This window comes from Poecilia reticulata, linkage group LG16 (assembly GCF_000633615.1).
Source record: "Poecilia reticulata strain Guanapo linkage group LG16, Guppy_female_1.0+MT, whole genome shotgun sequence".
Lineage (NCBI taxonomy): Eukaryota > Metazoa > Chordata > Actinopteri > Cyprinodontiformes > Poeciliidae > Poecilia > Poecilia reticulata.
This window is the reverse complement of record NC_024346.1, coordinates 29,011,015-29,026,127: the sequence shown is the minus strand read 5'-3', so window position 1 is coordinate 29,026,127 and position 15,113 is coordinate 29,011,015. Positions and strand designations below refer to the sequence as shown.

General features: G+C 38.3%; 1 protein-coding gene across 8 annotated transcripts in view; it reads right to left on the bottom strand.

Annotated features, from left to right (window-relative positions):
* The window catches only part of ubr5 (ubiquitin protein ligase E3 component n-recognin 5), a 46,491-nt gene that overhangs the window by 18,400 nt on the left and 12,978 nt on the right, over positions 1 to 15,113 (bottom strand). For 6 of the 8 annotated variants that reach the window (XM_017309575.1, XM_008431778.2, XM_017309578.1 and 3 more), the window contains 25 exons: positions 14,045 to 14,256; positions 11,453 to 11,569; positions 11,231 to 11,341; positions 10,992 to 11,146; positions 9,889 to 10,006; positions 9,602 to 9,786; positions 9,388 to 9,497; positions 7,984 to 8,096; positions 6,850 to 6,996; positions 6,640 to 6,751; positions 6,385 to 6,539; positions 6,113 to 6,310; positions 5,283 to 5,493; positions 4,971 to 5,097; positions 4,717 to 4,868; positions 4,533 to 4,628; positions 3,935 to 4,058; positions 3,717 to 3,814; positions 3,296 to 3,444; positions 3,052 to 3,143; positions 2,801 to 2,947; positions 1,639 to 1,757; positions 1,418 to 1,544; positions 350 to 479; positions 59 to 219 (listed from right to left, as the gene is read on the bottom strand). In XM_017309575.1, the coding sequence (XP_017165064.1) occupies positions 59 to 219; positions 350 to 479; positions 1,418 to 1,544; positions 1,639 to 1,757; positions 2,801 to 2,947; positions 3,052 to 3,143; positions 3,296 to 3,444; positions 3,717 to 3,814; positions 3,935 to 4,058; positions 4,533 to 4,628; positions 4,717 to 4,868; positions 4,971 to 5,097; positions 5,283 to 5,493; positions 6,113 to 6,310; positions 6,385 to 6,539; positions 6,640 to 6,751; positions 6,850 to 6,996; positions 7,984 to 8,096; positions 9,388 to 9,497; positions 9,602 to 9,786; positions 9,889 to 10,006; positions 10,992 to 11,146; positions 11,231 to 11,341; positions 11,453 to 11,569; positions 14,045 to 14,256 (3,466 nt within the window). The remainder of the gene's footprint in view (positions 1 to 58; positions 220 to 349; positions 480 to 1,417; positions 1,545 to 1,638; positions 1,758 to 2,800; positions 2,948 to 3,051; positions 3,144 to 3,295; positions 3,445 to 3,716; positions 3,815 to 3,934; positions 4,059 to 4,532; positions 4,629 to 4,716; positions 4,869 to 4,970; positions 5,098 to 5,282; positions 5,494 to 6,112; positions 6,311 to 6,384; positions 6,540 to 6,639; positions 6,752 to 6,849; positions 6,997 to 7,983; positions 8,097 to 9,387; positions 9,498 to 9,601; positions 9,787 to 9,888; positions 10,007 to 10,991; positions 11,147 to 11,230; positions 11,342 to 11,452; positions 11,570 to 14,044; positions 14,257 to 15,113) is intronic. The other 2 variants (XM_017309579.1, XM_017309576.1) reach the window with 2 other exon arrangements.

The following is a 15,113-nucleotide window of genomic DNA, read 5'->3' as shown; positions in this document are numbered from 1 at the left end:
TTTTCAAAGGGTTGCGTCCGAAACTGTAAGCTTTGCACAAAAAGCTGTAAGTCTTTACTTTTTCTTTTTGGAGGAAGCCATCTCTACGCTGAGGATGACAAACACGCGTGCAACGGAGCGCAGGAACCTTCTAGTAACGGCCACCGCCTCCTCTCTCCTGCCTGGCGTGTATTTGTTCTGCAGCTCCTTTATCAGAGTCCCCAGTAGAGTGTCAATGAACTAAAGGGGGGGGAAATAGTTTCACAGATGACCATCGTTTGAAAAAAAAAGTCAATATCTTTTGCATTAGAGATAACAAAACTAAGCTGAACACAATACATGTGAACGTATGAAGAGCATATAGACTCACGGTGATGTCAGGAGCACACTTGACAATGAGGCAGTGTGTGAAACAGTCGAGGCGAATGGTGCCGCTCTGCTGGTTCAAGTACACCTGTTCTTCAGGCAGGAGATGGGCAATTCTGCTGCTGGCACTAAGTCTGGCACACACACAGAGACAGAGAGAGAGACAGAGACAGAGAGACAGAGAGAGACAGAGACAGAGAGAGAGAAAAAAAAGAGTCAACATGTTGAGCGTACACCAGGGGGGCCCACAGTGTGGCCCTTAAAAAGAGTTTGTTCAGACCCTGGAAAACAAGTCAAGAATGATGGAAAAAAGGCCAACAAAATGGAAAACAACTGATAACCCCCCAAACACCGTCTCCAATGACATACAGTTTTTATGAAAGTGTTACTGCTGAGCTGCTAAAACCAAAAAATAAAAAAAATAAATAAAAAGAAGGGGGAAAAAAATCACAATATAATTTTTACATTTTTTCTGGCTCTCTGTAAATAACCATTTGCCCATTTTGGCCCCGGGGGCAAAAAGTTTGGACACCACTGCCTTACACCAAAACTGGCCTCATAGAACTTAATTTCTTTGCAGATATATTTTTGTGTTTCTATGATGTAAAGCACTGCCTTGTTGCTGAAATGTGTTATATAAGTAAACTTGATTGATCGCATGATTAAAACTAACGGTCTTTAAAAAGATCATCATGACAATCTACTGATAATTACAAAATCAAAAAAGAAAATTACTGAAATATTCTGAAAATTACTCAATTTAAAAAAAAGAAGGTAAAAATACAATAAAAATCCCACAAAAAATAAATAATTAACAAGAGGTTAGTCTATCTGGCTAATTTGGAAGCTATTGCTTTATTTTTCCATTATTCACTAGATAGCTCTGCACTTATTTTGCAATCAGATTTGCCTTCACCCTTTTCAAGAAGTTTGTATACCTCAAGTAAAGAAAAAGAAGTACAAAACTGCAGCTGTTAATACAGAATAATATTTATGCCCTGCATACCATAATATGCCTCATCCAGGCCAAGTCGCTCTAAAAACCCAAACAACATTCTGCTTTAATACGTACGGATCTTTGTTTTCCTGAGAACCAAACATGATCATAGATTTGAGGGCGTTCCAATCCTGTAGGACTCTCTCCAGGGCCAGCTGAGCGAAGCGAGGAGGCTCCAGATCGTGGTCTGGCATATCAGAGTCTGAAAGAAGACCACAGCGCTTGTTTTAGGGACAGTTTATCCCACAGGATGCACAAAATGGCAGTAAAAGAACAAAACTGTTGGTCAAACCCACCTTCTGCATTAGCAGCCTTACGGTTCCGGTCTTCTCTGATGCGAGGCGGTCGGTACTGACAGTGCTCAACACTTTGCCTGGCTACAGTCTGAACCAGGAATAGTAATATATGCTCTCCCCTGTAAGAAGAACCAAAAAAAAAGTTATGGATTAATTTTCTTTTCCACTATTTCAAGTGAAATATGTAAAAACAAAACTTGTGGTAATGGCACTTAAGGTGGACTGGATGATTTTTCAGCTTGACTGGTGACAGGCGAGACGAAAACAGAAAAATCCTGTCCTTTTTGGATCAATTAATGAACCGCATCTATGACCCATTATGTCTGGCTGGCGATACTCTTCAGTGTGGAGGCTATTACCGAGTGAGGATGACTCGAATTTTGCTATTTTTGGCATGAAAAAAAGAGGAAGCAAAGAGAATTCTACAGGATATCAGCCAGTTTCAACAAGTCAAATCTAACACCAAGACCTTTTTAAAGCTACCGTGAATGAAACTTAACACCGAAAAACTATAAATATCAGGGATAGTTGGAGGATTCTACTGGATCATAACTAAGCATTGTTGGCAGCAGCAGCTTTGTACTTCTACCATGGCCCTCTACAGCCTTAACACCCATAGTAGCAAATTTAACAGTTTTTTTTGTTAGTTTATGTTCTTTTCTGTTTACAAGGACTGCATCTTGCCCCATGTAAGTTGGCAAAAGAAGTGAGACAGTTGTGAAAACGGACACAAAAAAATCTAACTAGACAGCTACTTGCTAATAAACCCTCGTTAGATTAATGCCAAGGGTATTTTAGCAGGTAGCTACTGATAGCCTCGACTACCTTTAGTCACAGAACACAATAAAAATTGTGTGGAACTCAATGTTCAGACAAAAAAAATTCCCACAAGAAAAAAAAAAAAAAGACATACAAGTAAAATAGCCCAAACATGGCAAAATACAAAGATTTGCAATGAATGTATTTAAGGCCAACTCACTTTTTTTAATGATTGTAAGACATTTTTAGGCCTTAAAATTAAGACTTCTTAATGTGCACTGACACCCTGTTTTACACATGTTCAGACAGCATTAAGGCCATTAGCAGCTGCTAATTAATTATTTTTGACCACTTAGAGCAAAAATCCTGCATTTAAAAAATAAATTAAATAAAAAGAGCTGACCTGCTGTTTGGTGTAGTGACCAGGTTTGTTGTCGTTAGCAACCTGTAGAGCAAATCCAGGCGGGCAGCCTTCTGGCCCGCTATCAGTGTTTTGCACTTGCATTTCTCCCAACAGTCACAGTAAGCTGTAGGGGAAGTCCTTTTCAACCTGAGGCAGAATAAATTAAAATCACAATAAAAATAATTAATTACAAGCAAGGAGAAAAATGTTTCTCAAGTCCCTGCAGAGCTGAAGTGAAAACAAGGACTTACTTGCAGTCATGTCCTTTGTGACACACTCTGGCACACTCTGTGCAGCAGCAGAGAGACTCAAGCAGGCCGCATGTTCGACACTCGAATATGTCCTAAAAATCACAAACTCCGAATTAGAAAAAGATTCTATTCAAAAACAAACATGATACACCAAGGCTTAAAAGAGAAAAAAGAGAGAGGAAAAAAAGAAAAAAGACAAACTGTCCGTCTGGTAATGCTTTTCCCTCTGTCCTTCATGGCTGACCTGGTTAATGTGCTCCGCTCCGGTCCAAGTGAAACTACAGGTGTCGTTGCAGCAGAGGACATAAAGCGGAGAATCATCTGGGTTGGTTCCAGCAGGGCAAATCATCTCCATAAACATAGAATCTGCATCATCTTTCTCCGGGTCGGCCACTGTGTTCAAGACATGGAAACAAAAGGAAAAAATGAAAACGAGGAAATAAGAGTCAAAACACACAACATGAGGCAACTGGAACAAAGCCCAACAAAACATTATTCAGACTTTATTCAACTCATAACCTGAAATGCTCCAGATATTATCCAACTCCTGAAAATGGGATTATCACTTCTCAAAATGAGTTTTTATCCCTGCGGTAGTTTATAGTGTAAAATAGGGATGCACCAAACCGCTTTTTCCATCTCCACTTAAACAGCAGCTGACTTACTCTTGGCTATTTTTTGAGCGGCCTCAAGCACAGTGATAGCAGCTGGGTAGGCTCTGCCGCTGACAGCCAGCATGAAGGGGGTCATTCCTCTGGCATCCCTGTCAGACAGGCACAGCAACATGGGCAAGAAGCTCAGAAGGACAAACACAGGAACAATACCGGCTGTGAAGCGGATCATTTATCTCCTTATTGGAGAACATGCGGTTGAAAACTCGTACTTTGCAGAAAGCAGTTCCCATAGGTGTGGCCTCAGAACGACGCTGTCACACATCAGCTTCAGGATGAGGTGAGCGTTGGCCTTCCTGTCTTTAGACTCCACCACTGATGTCTCTGTTGACGGTCCTGTAGGAAGGCAGAACGGGAGTTTAGCTTAAAAATATTTAAACGTGTTGCTCATGTGGCTCCAACTTGCACTACAGAGTTTAGATGTTGAAAAGTCATAATGTTTTATTTATCCTCACAAACCAGGATTCCAACACACACTTTGCTAGGTTAAAATGTCTTAAGCTTTTTCAGCGTCTATAATAACTTTGTAAAGAGTTGAACACAAAGTAGACAGTACACAGTCACTACATTTAATCACATTTTCAAATGTATTGATATTTATTGATTGAACAAACATTGGAGAAAATAGTAAAAGTAACAATCCAACAATACGGACAGTTTGGGAGCTTTTTAATTGGAATTACTGAGACAACAATAAATCTAAATTCTTATCACGATAAGAAACTTATCACAATAAATGTTAAACGATGTGATAAATGCCCAGCCCTACTACCTGTATGTTTTTCCTTGGTTCCATAGGAAGTAACAAACCTGGTATGGTGGAGGTGCTGGGCCCCTGGTTAGAACCAGAGGAAGCTGTGGTGAGTGAACCAACTGCTGGTGCAAGAATGAAGTCAATGTCACCATCTGTGGATGAGAAGAAAAAAATCATTTAAGATTGTGATAAGCTTATCTTTCAGAGAGCAATTATTAACTTTTGTTGAGATGCTCTTACCAGGGTCCATAGGTGGAGGGTCTGGGACCCAACTTGACGGGGCGATGGGTGGGGAGACGGGGTCCTGGTGGTCACCGGAGGACGGCCCGGACTCGTGGCGGCCGAGGCCTGCTGCTCTAAGAGACCTCCGCATCATCTCCCTTAGACGGAGCCTGTCGGCAACGCACAGCAGGACGGATTAAATTCATTTTTACAGCGTGAAGTTGCTCTTCATTTGTTTGTTCCGTGCTAATACTGATTTAGCGGTAGCGTACCCTCTGCTACTGGAGGAGCCGGTCCTGTTTCCAGAGCTGTTGCTCGACACCACAGAGATGGCGTTGGCGATGGCTTCCACAGCAGACAGACGCTCTGCAAACGTGTTTCTCTCTGACCTTTCGGCTTCTGGAAGACAAAACGGCTTCGTCAGTCACATTTGCAGGAAAGGTCCGCAAGAAGAAATGGATTTTAAAGTGACAGGACCAGATTTTAGCCTTCAATAGTGTTAAAAGATTGCCGTTTCAAGATACCAAAACAAATATTGCACATTAAAATGGAAAACCAGAGGATGAAATGTGAAAAAGCTCAACCTTCTTCCTCTTTGGTCTCTTTGTTGCTAACAGGGAAGCAGACAGAGACGGCGGCGTGGAAAATGTTGCGGTTTCCGTCGCAGCGATGGCCCAGCAGTGCCCCGAGGCCCTGGCCGCCCTCATCCAGAAGGAAGGCCTGCTCCAGGTTCATCAGGTACTGCCGGCACGCCTCGTAGTCGCAGCGCAGGACGTGCTGCATCAGCGTCTGTTTCTGTGAGAATTATTAAACGATTAATCTGATTAATCATGATTGCTCGTTTGTTGAAAATATCGTTAACTGGAGATTCAAAACACCAGAGACGTAATTAAGCCAAAACTATAAAGATGTATATATGTATACATATGTATGTATCTTGCATTTGAGATAAAAAAAAAACACCTTTGTAAATATTAGTGCTGCAACTAATGATTATTTTACTTATCAATTAATCTATAGATTATTCTGACCATTAATCGGATAAAAAAAAAAAAATTGGCACATTCTGCAGTGCCACTTTTTTATACAATATTAGAAGTACATCAAAGATGCAAATAAATGAATAATTCTTTTTTTAAAGTGAAAAAAAATTAATACACAATTTTTTAATTGTGTATTATATATATATATATATATATATATACACAATTTGAACCATGTGAAGCAAAAACTGCAACCTGAGAAGTTCTTGGTTGAACATGTTTACAAAGTTTTTTGTATTTTAAGTATTAAATATACTGTATATGCTTCAACTGATTCAAATTCTGAAAAATATTCTACTAAACACCTTTTGCTATCCAATTGGTTTTTCCCAGAAAAAAAAAAAAAAAGATTATTCAAGGCAAATATTTACCTCGACAGCCATAATAATGATAGCAGCTTTCTTTTTAATGGTGGAGTTGGATGGCAGGTTGACCAGAGAATGCACCCCCATACCCAGGCTGTTTATAGGAGGCAGGTCCAACCAGTCAGGGTCCCGAATTCCCCCCATGCAGTCTTTAGCCATGGGATAGATGGTGCCATTCCCGTCCCGGAGGATGATGGGAGACTCCTGGGGAGGACAATATAGATTAGAATACAACTGACTGAAGGAAAAGCTGCAGCTGTTCAGGAGAACCACCTTACCTGTCCTGCAGTAAAGATGGCCACGTTGCACTCGCTCTGCCCCAGGAAAGCCAGGTTGCTTGTAGGAAAGTTATTCTCCTGCTCAGCTTTGCCTGTGGCCAGGTCAAAGATGCAGTACCTTACCCAGTTACCGGTTTTCAGAACTGCATGGACTCCTGAAAGACAACAAAACAGGTCAACACTGGCCCAAATTTGTATTATGATTTGTATTATAATTCATCCAATTATAATACAACATAAGCAGACATAACCAACCTTTGGAGTCAACATTTACAGCCAGGATTACAGCCTTCTCTGGGATGCAGAGCTTTTTGGGCGTTCGCTGAAAGCAATCGGGAACCTTCGGGGTTCCTCCGGTTTTGACCACCTGAAAGTTAAAGCATCAACATATGCCTGATGTTGGAAAGCTGGAGATTAAAATAAAACAAGAAGAAAACGTTAAAACAGTAGAAGTGAAGCATGTACCTGTAGTTCGTCTATCCTGAGGAGCCTGCAGTCCTGTAACAGTGAGGATGGATCCGAGTCTGGAGGAGGAGCACTGCTTTGGTTTGTCATGCTACTTGATGTTCCGGGGAACTTCACAGCAACGTACGCACCATCCACCTTCAGCACCTGGGTTGTGATGAGAAGACGGCACACTTTAAATCAAAGATGATTAGGAGAAGCTTGATTTATTATTATTTTGACGCAAGTTTACAATGGATAACATTTATTTTCCATATTATGCTTGAGTTTCTTTGCTTAGAATGAAAAAAAAAAAGTTGCCATTAAAACAACACAATAAAATACGTAAATAGAGGTTTAAAGTGACTATTTTCCAATGACAATTGAAATGGAATCAATACTGATTAATCCTTTGCAAACGAGTTTGCTCTTCAATAGGGTCAGAATCTGGTTCATTAAACAACCCGCCATTAATCAGTTAGTTCTATAGTCATTACAAGTTATCAAATGCGAAATAAAACTAAAACAGAAATGGATTTAATTTTCTATAAACCTGAAAAGATCAATAAAAAGTTTACATGGAGGTTTATGTCATTAACGCAGAAGGGTTGCACTGTCATTAATGCAGTTTTGGGCGATCGGCCGATACTTGAATATGAAATCGATCTCATCTGCACCCGCTATGGTCTGAATATCAACCACTGATGGCGTAATGTGACCTTCACCACTTGACAGTTTAAAAAAAAAAAGAAAAAATAGTAATATGAATGTTAAAATCGGTAATTGATATTTGAGGCTTTTCTCATTGATCACCAATACTGGTGACCAATGAGAATATTTAACCAGAGCACCCCTATGCTGTAGCATTTCAGTTCAATTAATCTTAATTTCATTACCAACCATCTGAATTAGCATAAAAAATAAGAGGTACTTTAAGTTTGTTTTTTTTTGTTTTTTTTTTTTTTGTTTTGGTCCACCTAGTCTATACTGTCGCACATCTTGTTCAAAAATAAATCCAAACTCAATCTATTACTGGACTAACGGGCTTTTAAATGTACACCAGCAGCAAACGAACACACATCATTCTGGGGCAGTTTCCAACAGAGCTCCAGGAAATCCCGGCTCACTAAACGTCCAGCTGTCAGACACACCCACCTTCCCAACGGGAACGTTTTTAACGTCTTCCACAAACACCACCTCCCTGAGAGGCCACTGCTCCTCGTTCACCTTCTCTTCCTCCTTTGGAGCTGGGGTCGAACGTCTGCGCTCTGAAAACGACATACAGGGTGAATTTTTACCGATTTCCTCCAAAGCACATTTGAAATGAATACTCCAATGTGCATATTAAATATCTGGCACTCCTCCATCCCCTACGTATTCCCTCCTGCTGCCTGTGACTGTGAGGGTAATTCTCAAGTCCCTGCGACTCCCTCACTGCACGGTTACCAGTATGTAGATATTTAAGTTTCAAAGACGTATCACTGCAAAAGCTTCCAAATTATTGTTTCTATTATGGCATTCCTGTGGTCGATACGATATGCATCTAAATACTAGGCTAATAATTTGTTTGATTTTCAATGCACAGATGGAAAAAATATATAACAGAAGGATTTTAACCCTTTCATCATGATGCAGTTCGATTTATTGATCTTGGGGTAAAAGTGCAAGTTGATATGACAAGAAAACATGAGTCAATCAGTAAATCAAAATAATAATCTTTAAGATTAAGATTATTCCATTTTAAGATTTGTCGAGTATCTGCTGAGATATTTCAGCGAGCTGCAAAGACATTGTTCTATGTTATGAATGATAAAACCTATAATCAAATGTCAACTTCCTGATTTATAACTTGTAAAACATTTAACGCCGCCGTCAACCAGCACAAGTATCTACGGAAGAGGATGCAAAATGCAAAATCATGCAAAAAATGCAAAAACACAAATACCCTAAAAAAAAAAAAATCAAAAAATTTTGGGACCATTAATTCTAGATTTTTGCTCAAGTTTATATCAAAATAGTCTAGCAGAGGTATAAAGCAAATGCTCCTTTAAACAAGTATTTCTATTTTGTAAATTTTATGAATTCCCCATACCTGCTCCTCACAACTTCTACAGGGTTAGTTATATGCAGCTAATAAATGGGTGAAATTGCAAAGTGTTTTAAATTAAAATCCCTAATTACATCCATTTAAAAAATAAAATGCCGTTTAAATAAGTATATAAAAAAACAGATGGCCAACTTTGAAAAATTAATTATCACACTTGAGAGCTTGCCATATGGTCCTTATGATAAGATGCTGTACAAAAAAAAAAAAATTTTAAAAAAGGCAGGCAGGCAAATATAGTGTGAGTTGGCCACATTTGCTTCACAGGAACACAGGCAGCAGAGAAAGTTGCTGATAAAAGCCTGTGTACCATCTGCTTCAAAGTCAAAGGACTAATGAGAGCGCGCTGCGAGGGACAAACTGGTGGCGTGCCCGGGAGATAGCGCAGCCGAGACTCGCGAGTTGTTCAAAGAGCGAATAGTTTATGGGTTGAGATAGCATGAGAGGAGACATACTGTAGGGCAGTGAGGCACTGCTAGCAATGGAAGAGGTATCACTACAGGTGGATGCAGGGGATGGAGGAGGACCCATCTCAGTCTTCACCAGCTCAGGCTTACTTTCCATCCTGCGGCGGAAAGAAAACACGGACATGTTTTAGCTCTGGCTTTAGCGTTACAACAATAAAACTCTATGAGTTAACTGAGTGATATTTTTAAGGAAGGGACTGACTTGATTTCCTGGGTCTTTGTGGTCTTCTCCATGTTTTTGAGGCTCTCCGGTGAGCGCAGCTGGAACCTGCAGCTGTCGTTCATGTTCCAGACGGACTCCAACAGGACGCCCACTTTGGGGATTCCGGCACTGACAGAAAAGGCCACTGCACCGGCATGGTAGAGGGGATTATTCCTCAAACACACCTAGGAGAAGGCAGCCATTGGATTGTCAGCACAATGGGAGGGTGTTTTCAGATGTAGATGGAGCAAATTTGAAAAATAATCACAAGGTCTTTCCTCCCCCACCTGCGTTCCCACAGTGATGTTTGGTATTGAGGAGATGCCAGCACTGGACTTTGGCTTTTTGTTCTTGGCTCTCGCTTTCTCAAGCATTTTCTTCCTTTGACTAAAAGGCACAACACCCCTGCAGAAAAATAAAAATTATTTAGGTTCTAACAAAATGTGAAAAAGGTTACAGAGAATGAATGCTGTTCGAGCAGAGTGCGCTTTTTGGAGAAATAGTAAATGAATTCAATTTAAACAGCACTTTTCAGAGTGGCCAATCAAAACCGTTCCACCAGATCAAAGGTCTGCAACTTTTTAAAAGTCTCTTAACCAAAACATTTTTAAGATTTTTTGCTTTGAGAATACAATCATGTACCAGTTTCACAAGCTTCTTTTATAGTTACTTTAGGACAGTAATATCAAGCTCTAAGCCCATTTTTACTCTCAGGCCAGAAAAATAAACCTGCAAATGAGCTGGAAACGCCACGTGACTTTTTGAAAAAAAGATTACAATTTTAGATAAATATCTGCTGTAGAAAATGTACTGTCATTTTTAAAAGATTCACCTTTTTTTCTATTTTTAGAATTTAAAATACAGAAATTTTAGCAAAAAAGAGGACAGATTATTTTTGTGGGATGGAAAATTATGCAAAAGTTGTTTGTTTTTTTTAAAGCACATATTCCAAACTAATGGCAAGAAAAATGATCTAGAAGCATTTTACTAGAACGTTTAGAATCATTGCTGTATTTCAAGGCAAATATTGGAGAAATAAATCGAAAAAAAAATTACAACCTAAGTTTATTATATATTCAAATTTAAAAACAAAAACAACAAAATATATCTAAATTTATATAATTTAGAACTAAAATAAAGGAAAAAATATTCAAAAAGAAAAAAAAATGAATGTCATCTCCATCTCTAGAAACAAATCTATTTTTTATTTAAAAACATTTTTTTAAATAAAAAAATTTATATTTTTTATCATATATAAATTTAGAAATAATACCAAGTACCACTAATAAAAAAAATATTAATTTTGCCCATGTCTGTAACCAACACAGAATAATTATTATTCACAAAACAAACAGACAATAATAAAAGAGAGAAAAGGTGATTCTCTCACCACCAGTAGAGGCTGTTCTCCATCTGTGCACATGTGTAAAGTGCACATGAGTGCAGTGACACCATGCGTTCCCCCTGCAGCTCTGGGAAAGACTGGGCACTGTGCTCCAGCTTAGAGGCCACTGTGCTTAGTGTGTCATCCACCCAGGTGGCCACCTTTTAAAAATGAAGCACATATGCATTCTGAATATGTAATGAACAGTGTATTAAATGTGCACTGAACACTTTGAGCAAATCTACCTTGTTGCTCTCTGTTGCTACAGTAGCTCTGATGCTATTAGCAGCCAGTAACGTGATCTTCTCATTAGCCAGGCCCAGGAAGGAAACACGAGGGTGGTGAATGGAGGGATTCTAATGTGACGGATGAGAGGGTAAAAACAAGTTTAGCACAAAAATCCAGTAGAGTAACATTTTATATAGTATTTATTTTTAAAGTGTCTTTCATGCAGGTGTGTCGTCCACCTGTGTATTCCTGTACGGTTCAGGTTCGCTCCACTTCCACTGATAAAGCTCTCCTTTGGAGCTCACCGCCACCAGCTCTGAGAACAAAGCTCCAATGCTCACAAACTTCACACCATCCTGGAAGGAAGATGAGAGGTGAAGGGAAATAAGGACTCATAAACTGAAAAAGAGACAATCTTCTTGGAGCTACAAGACATAAAAAACAAGCTTGTTCAGTGACAAGCAGCAGCAGCATTTCCCCTAAAAGCCAAGGCATTAAAACTAAAGGAACGTTGTCCATTACCGTTATCAAGAACGTGCAGTTGGCACGGCAACGGGCTACATTACCAGGTGTGTTACGCTACAGAGTGCAGGCTAGGTAACAAAACGTATAGTTTAGAGTTGCCACATTTATCTATAAAGAGCATACTGACAAAGTCAACAATATAAGATTTTTTTAAAATAAATATCTTAAAACCTGCTCTTTTTTGTTTTTTAGTATACGCGGTTTAATCACAACTTGTGACTTCAGTAATATTTAATTCTTGATTTTTCTAAGTATCTTCAATTTTTAAAAAAATCTGATAACTCATTGAAACAACAAACTGATTTAAACTTTACATCTAAACTCAACACTCAGACAAACTTTAGGTACCAGATTATTAAATGTCAGACGTTAGAGTTACAACCGATTTGTTAATTACCTCACAAACTTTACCCACTGAGAGTTAAGAATAAATGATATATTTTAAACAATTTGCTTATATTGGTGACGTTTGTAATCGAAAGAGAAAAAAAAAACAACAGTGGCTGGTGAAATGTCTGAGTGGCTGGTAAAAAACTAATCTATCAATTATTCTGATAATTAATCAATTAACTGGATTTTAAAAAATTGGTACACTCAAACATTTTTATAGACAAAGAATGTTTTTTCTCATCTTAAATTCAACATGTTCTTTCAGCAAATTGACATTTTTGAGTCTGTGCACTCCAGGTAATAATTAATTGGTTACTAAATTAGATACATATTTCAATAATCAATTAATCACGACTAAGCCAATTAAACGTTTCAGCTCTGGGCATTGTTAATGTAATAATAATCAATAGATTAGATTATTTAAGCAGCAACTATGTAGTAATTGTTGCTCTTCCATTTTCAAGTAAAACCCATTAGATCAATTTATGCATTTTTGTTTTAATTTTATTGTTAAAACGGTGATAGTGTTGTTCCGTTTTCCCTTTGGTTATAGAAAAGTTTTTTTCCAAATACACAGTCAGCAGAAACGGGTTGTTGAGAGAGGAAGGTGGACCGCTATGGGCGCCGTGAGGCTCTAGAACTCAGGGGAACACTGAGCAGCTCGGATCTAATACAACTAACTCTTAAACAACAATCACAAGTCAATGTAGCGTGAAGATCACAAATGAGATACGTGTCATTTCAGCCCCATATAGCTATAGATGATGTTAAAGGAAACTTCAGTTTTCATTATTTATTCAGTTAAATGAGACATTCAAACATTCACAATCATTGTTTTGACATTTTTGACAATCATTGACAGTCAAAAGCAAAACTTCCATCCAACATGAGTAGATATTTTGCTTGCGATCAATTCAGAGGATGAAGAAATAAAATAATTATTTTTCCTATCAGACCTTAAAACAGAAAATCACTGACAAATCTGTAAAACCATGGGGTTCTATTCTGATGTGATATTTCGGTCTTAAACTCAGTGATGTGTCGGCAGAACTAAAATCTGATCTGCTTCATGTGACTTTGGTTGCTTGTTGGTTCCTGGTGACACATCCAGCTCAAAGTTTTCAGCCAGGATTTCTTAATTTTCTTGTAGGGATGAAAATTATTACTTGGATTAATGGGATAAATAATGATTAATCAAATTTAGTAATCGATTAATTGTTTATGCTCCGAACTCCCAAGTATGATACTTTTAGCTTCACCTGGTAAATTTTTTTTTTTAAGTCTTCAATTAGGCACCTCCAATTAATTGAAATAAATAAATAAATAAATAAATGACAATCAACAGATGAGCTCTACAATGTAATGATTACAAGTCAAGCAGAAAGTACTGAACTTTTCACATTGTTTTTAGAAGTTTTTTGTTTTTACTGCAGATGCATTCATTGCTGTAGCTGTAGGAAACTACACGTTTTTAAATAAGAAAATTTTTATTATTTAGGAAAAATATTTTTATTTAAAAAGAGAAATTGACTTGCATATTTGCATTTGTATGTATTTTAAATTGGTATGCATTTTAATAGGTTTAAGTGGTTAAATGAAAAATCTGCAGAAAATACCCAATTCTTTTTTTTTTCCTAACCGCTTAATCGTCAGAATAATCGACCACTAAAATAATCATTTACCTACTTTCTTGTAAAATTTTGATCAAGAAAAATTGTTTGGAAACATTGTTTGGAGTGGTCTTCAATATCACTGAGTAAAAGACAGAAAAAGTGGATACAACACGGGTGATAAATCAAAAGTTTAAAACAAAGTATTAGACTGTATAAGCAGTATCTGCTTCACGAGCAAGAAATCTTCATCACAAACAGTTGAGCATCTTTATTTTTAAAAGCACTCTTTGATTTTTGTCTTACCTTGTCGGGCCACCACTGCAGCTCCTCTCCCAGCGAGACGGGGCTCTGGACGGGGATGCTCTTCTTGTCGAGGCTGGGCTCGCCCTCGCGGCTCGTCGAACCTCGCTCCGTGTCAAACGTCGCCCCATCGAGCCACCGGCGCTCTCGTAACCTCAGCACAGACTCACGCTCGCGCAACAGCTCTGAGTCACGCTCTAAGGGAAGAAGGAGAACTGGTATGCAATAAGGTCACACCAGTGGGATAGAAGTAAGCCACTCTCTGGGAAAGACCCGTCGAAAAAAATAAATTAAAGTTTTTAAGAATAGAGAGAAATACTGCTTAGAATCAATGTAGTGCAAATCAATCAGTTGCAATCATGGAAGGATTGAGCGGAAAATCGAAAATATACGAAGGGTGAGTCACTCTGCACGCTCCTGTGTTAAAGAGTGAGCCAACAGGAAGTGAAGAGAAAGAGAGAAAGAGCGAAAGAAAGCATGCATATGGACTGAAAGTGGGCTTTTTTTTGTAAAGAAAAAAAATTAACTGTCTAATAGGGTCCCCGTTAAGACATGTGGGCCTGGCGGGCCTTTCTCAGAGAGCTCATAGTATTTACTACAGCCATGCAGCACACAACACCAAACATGTAGCATTTATATTCACCTAAACAAACTGAATCAAGAAAAATATGCAAACAAACATTCAGGCAAGTTTTCTTTGTAGTATTTGGTAGACGCGTTCCTATCAGAATGTAGAGGCCATTTTCTAGTCTCATGTTTCTTTAAAGTTTGATATCAATTTTAGGCCAATACAATTTGTCTGTAAAATCTATAATATAAGATAGACCAGCATTCATCATACTTTTAACACATTCTTGCCTTGGGCAACAGCTAATAATCACAATTAGAATGAGAGAGCCTGGAAGACAGGAGTTTACTAATATTTAAAAACGAATAAATGATCTAGAGTTCATATTTTAAATTAAATCGCCTTCAGTATCTCACCTGAATTTAGCACTGGAGTTACAGATATCCATCTTAGAAAATCTAGACCTTATGCTAACGCTAATTGAAAAAAGACATCAACCTTTTC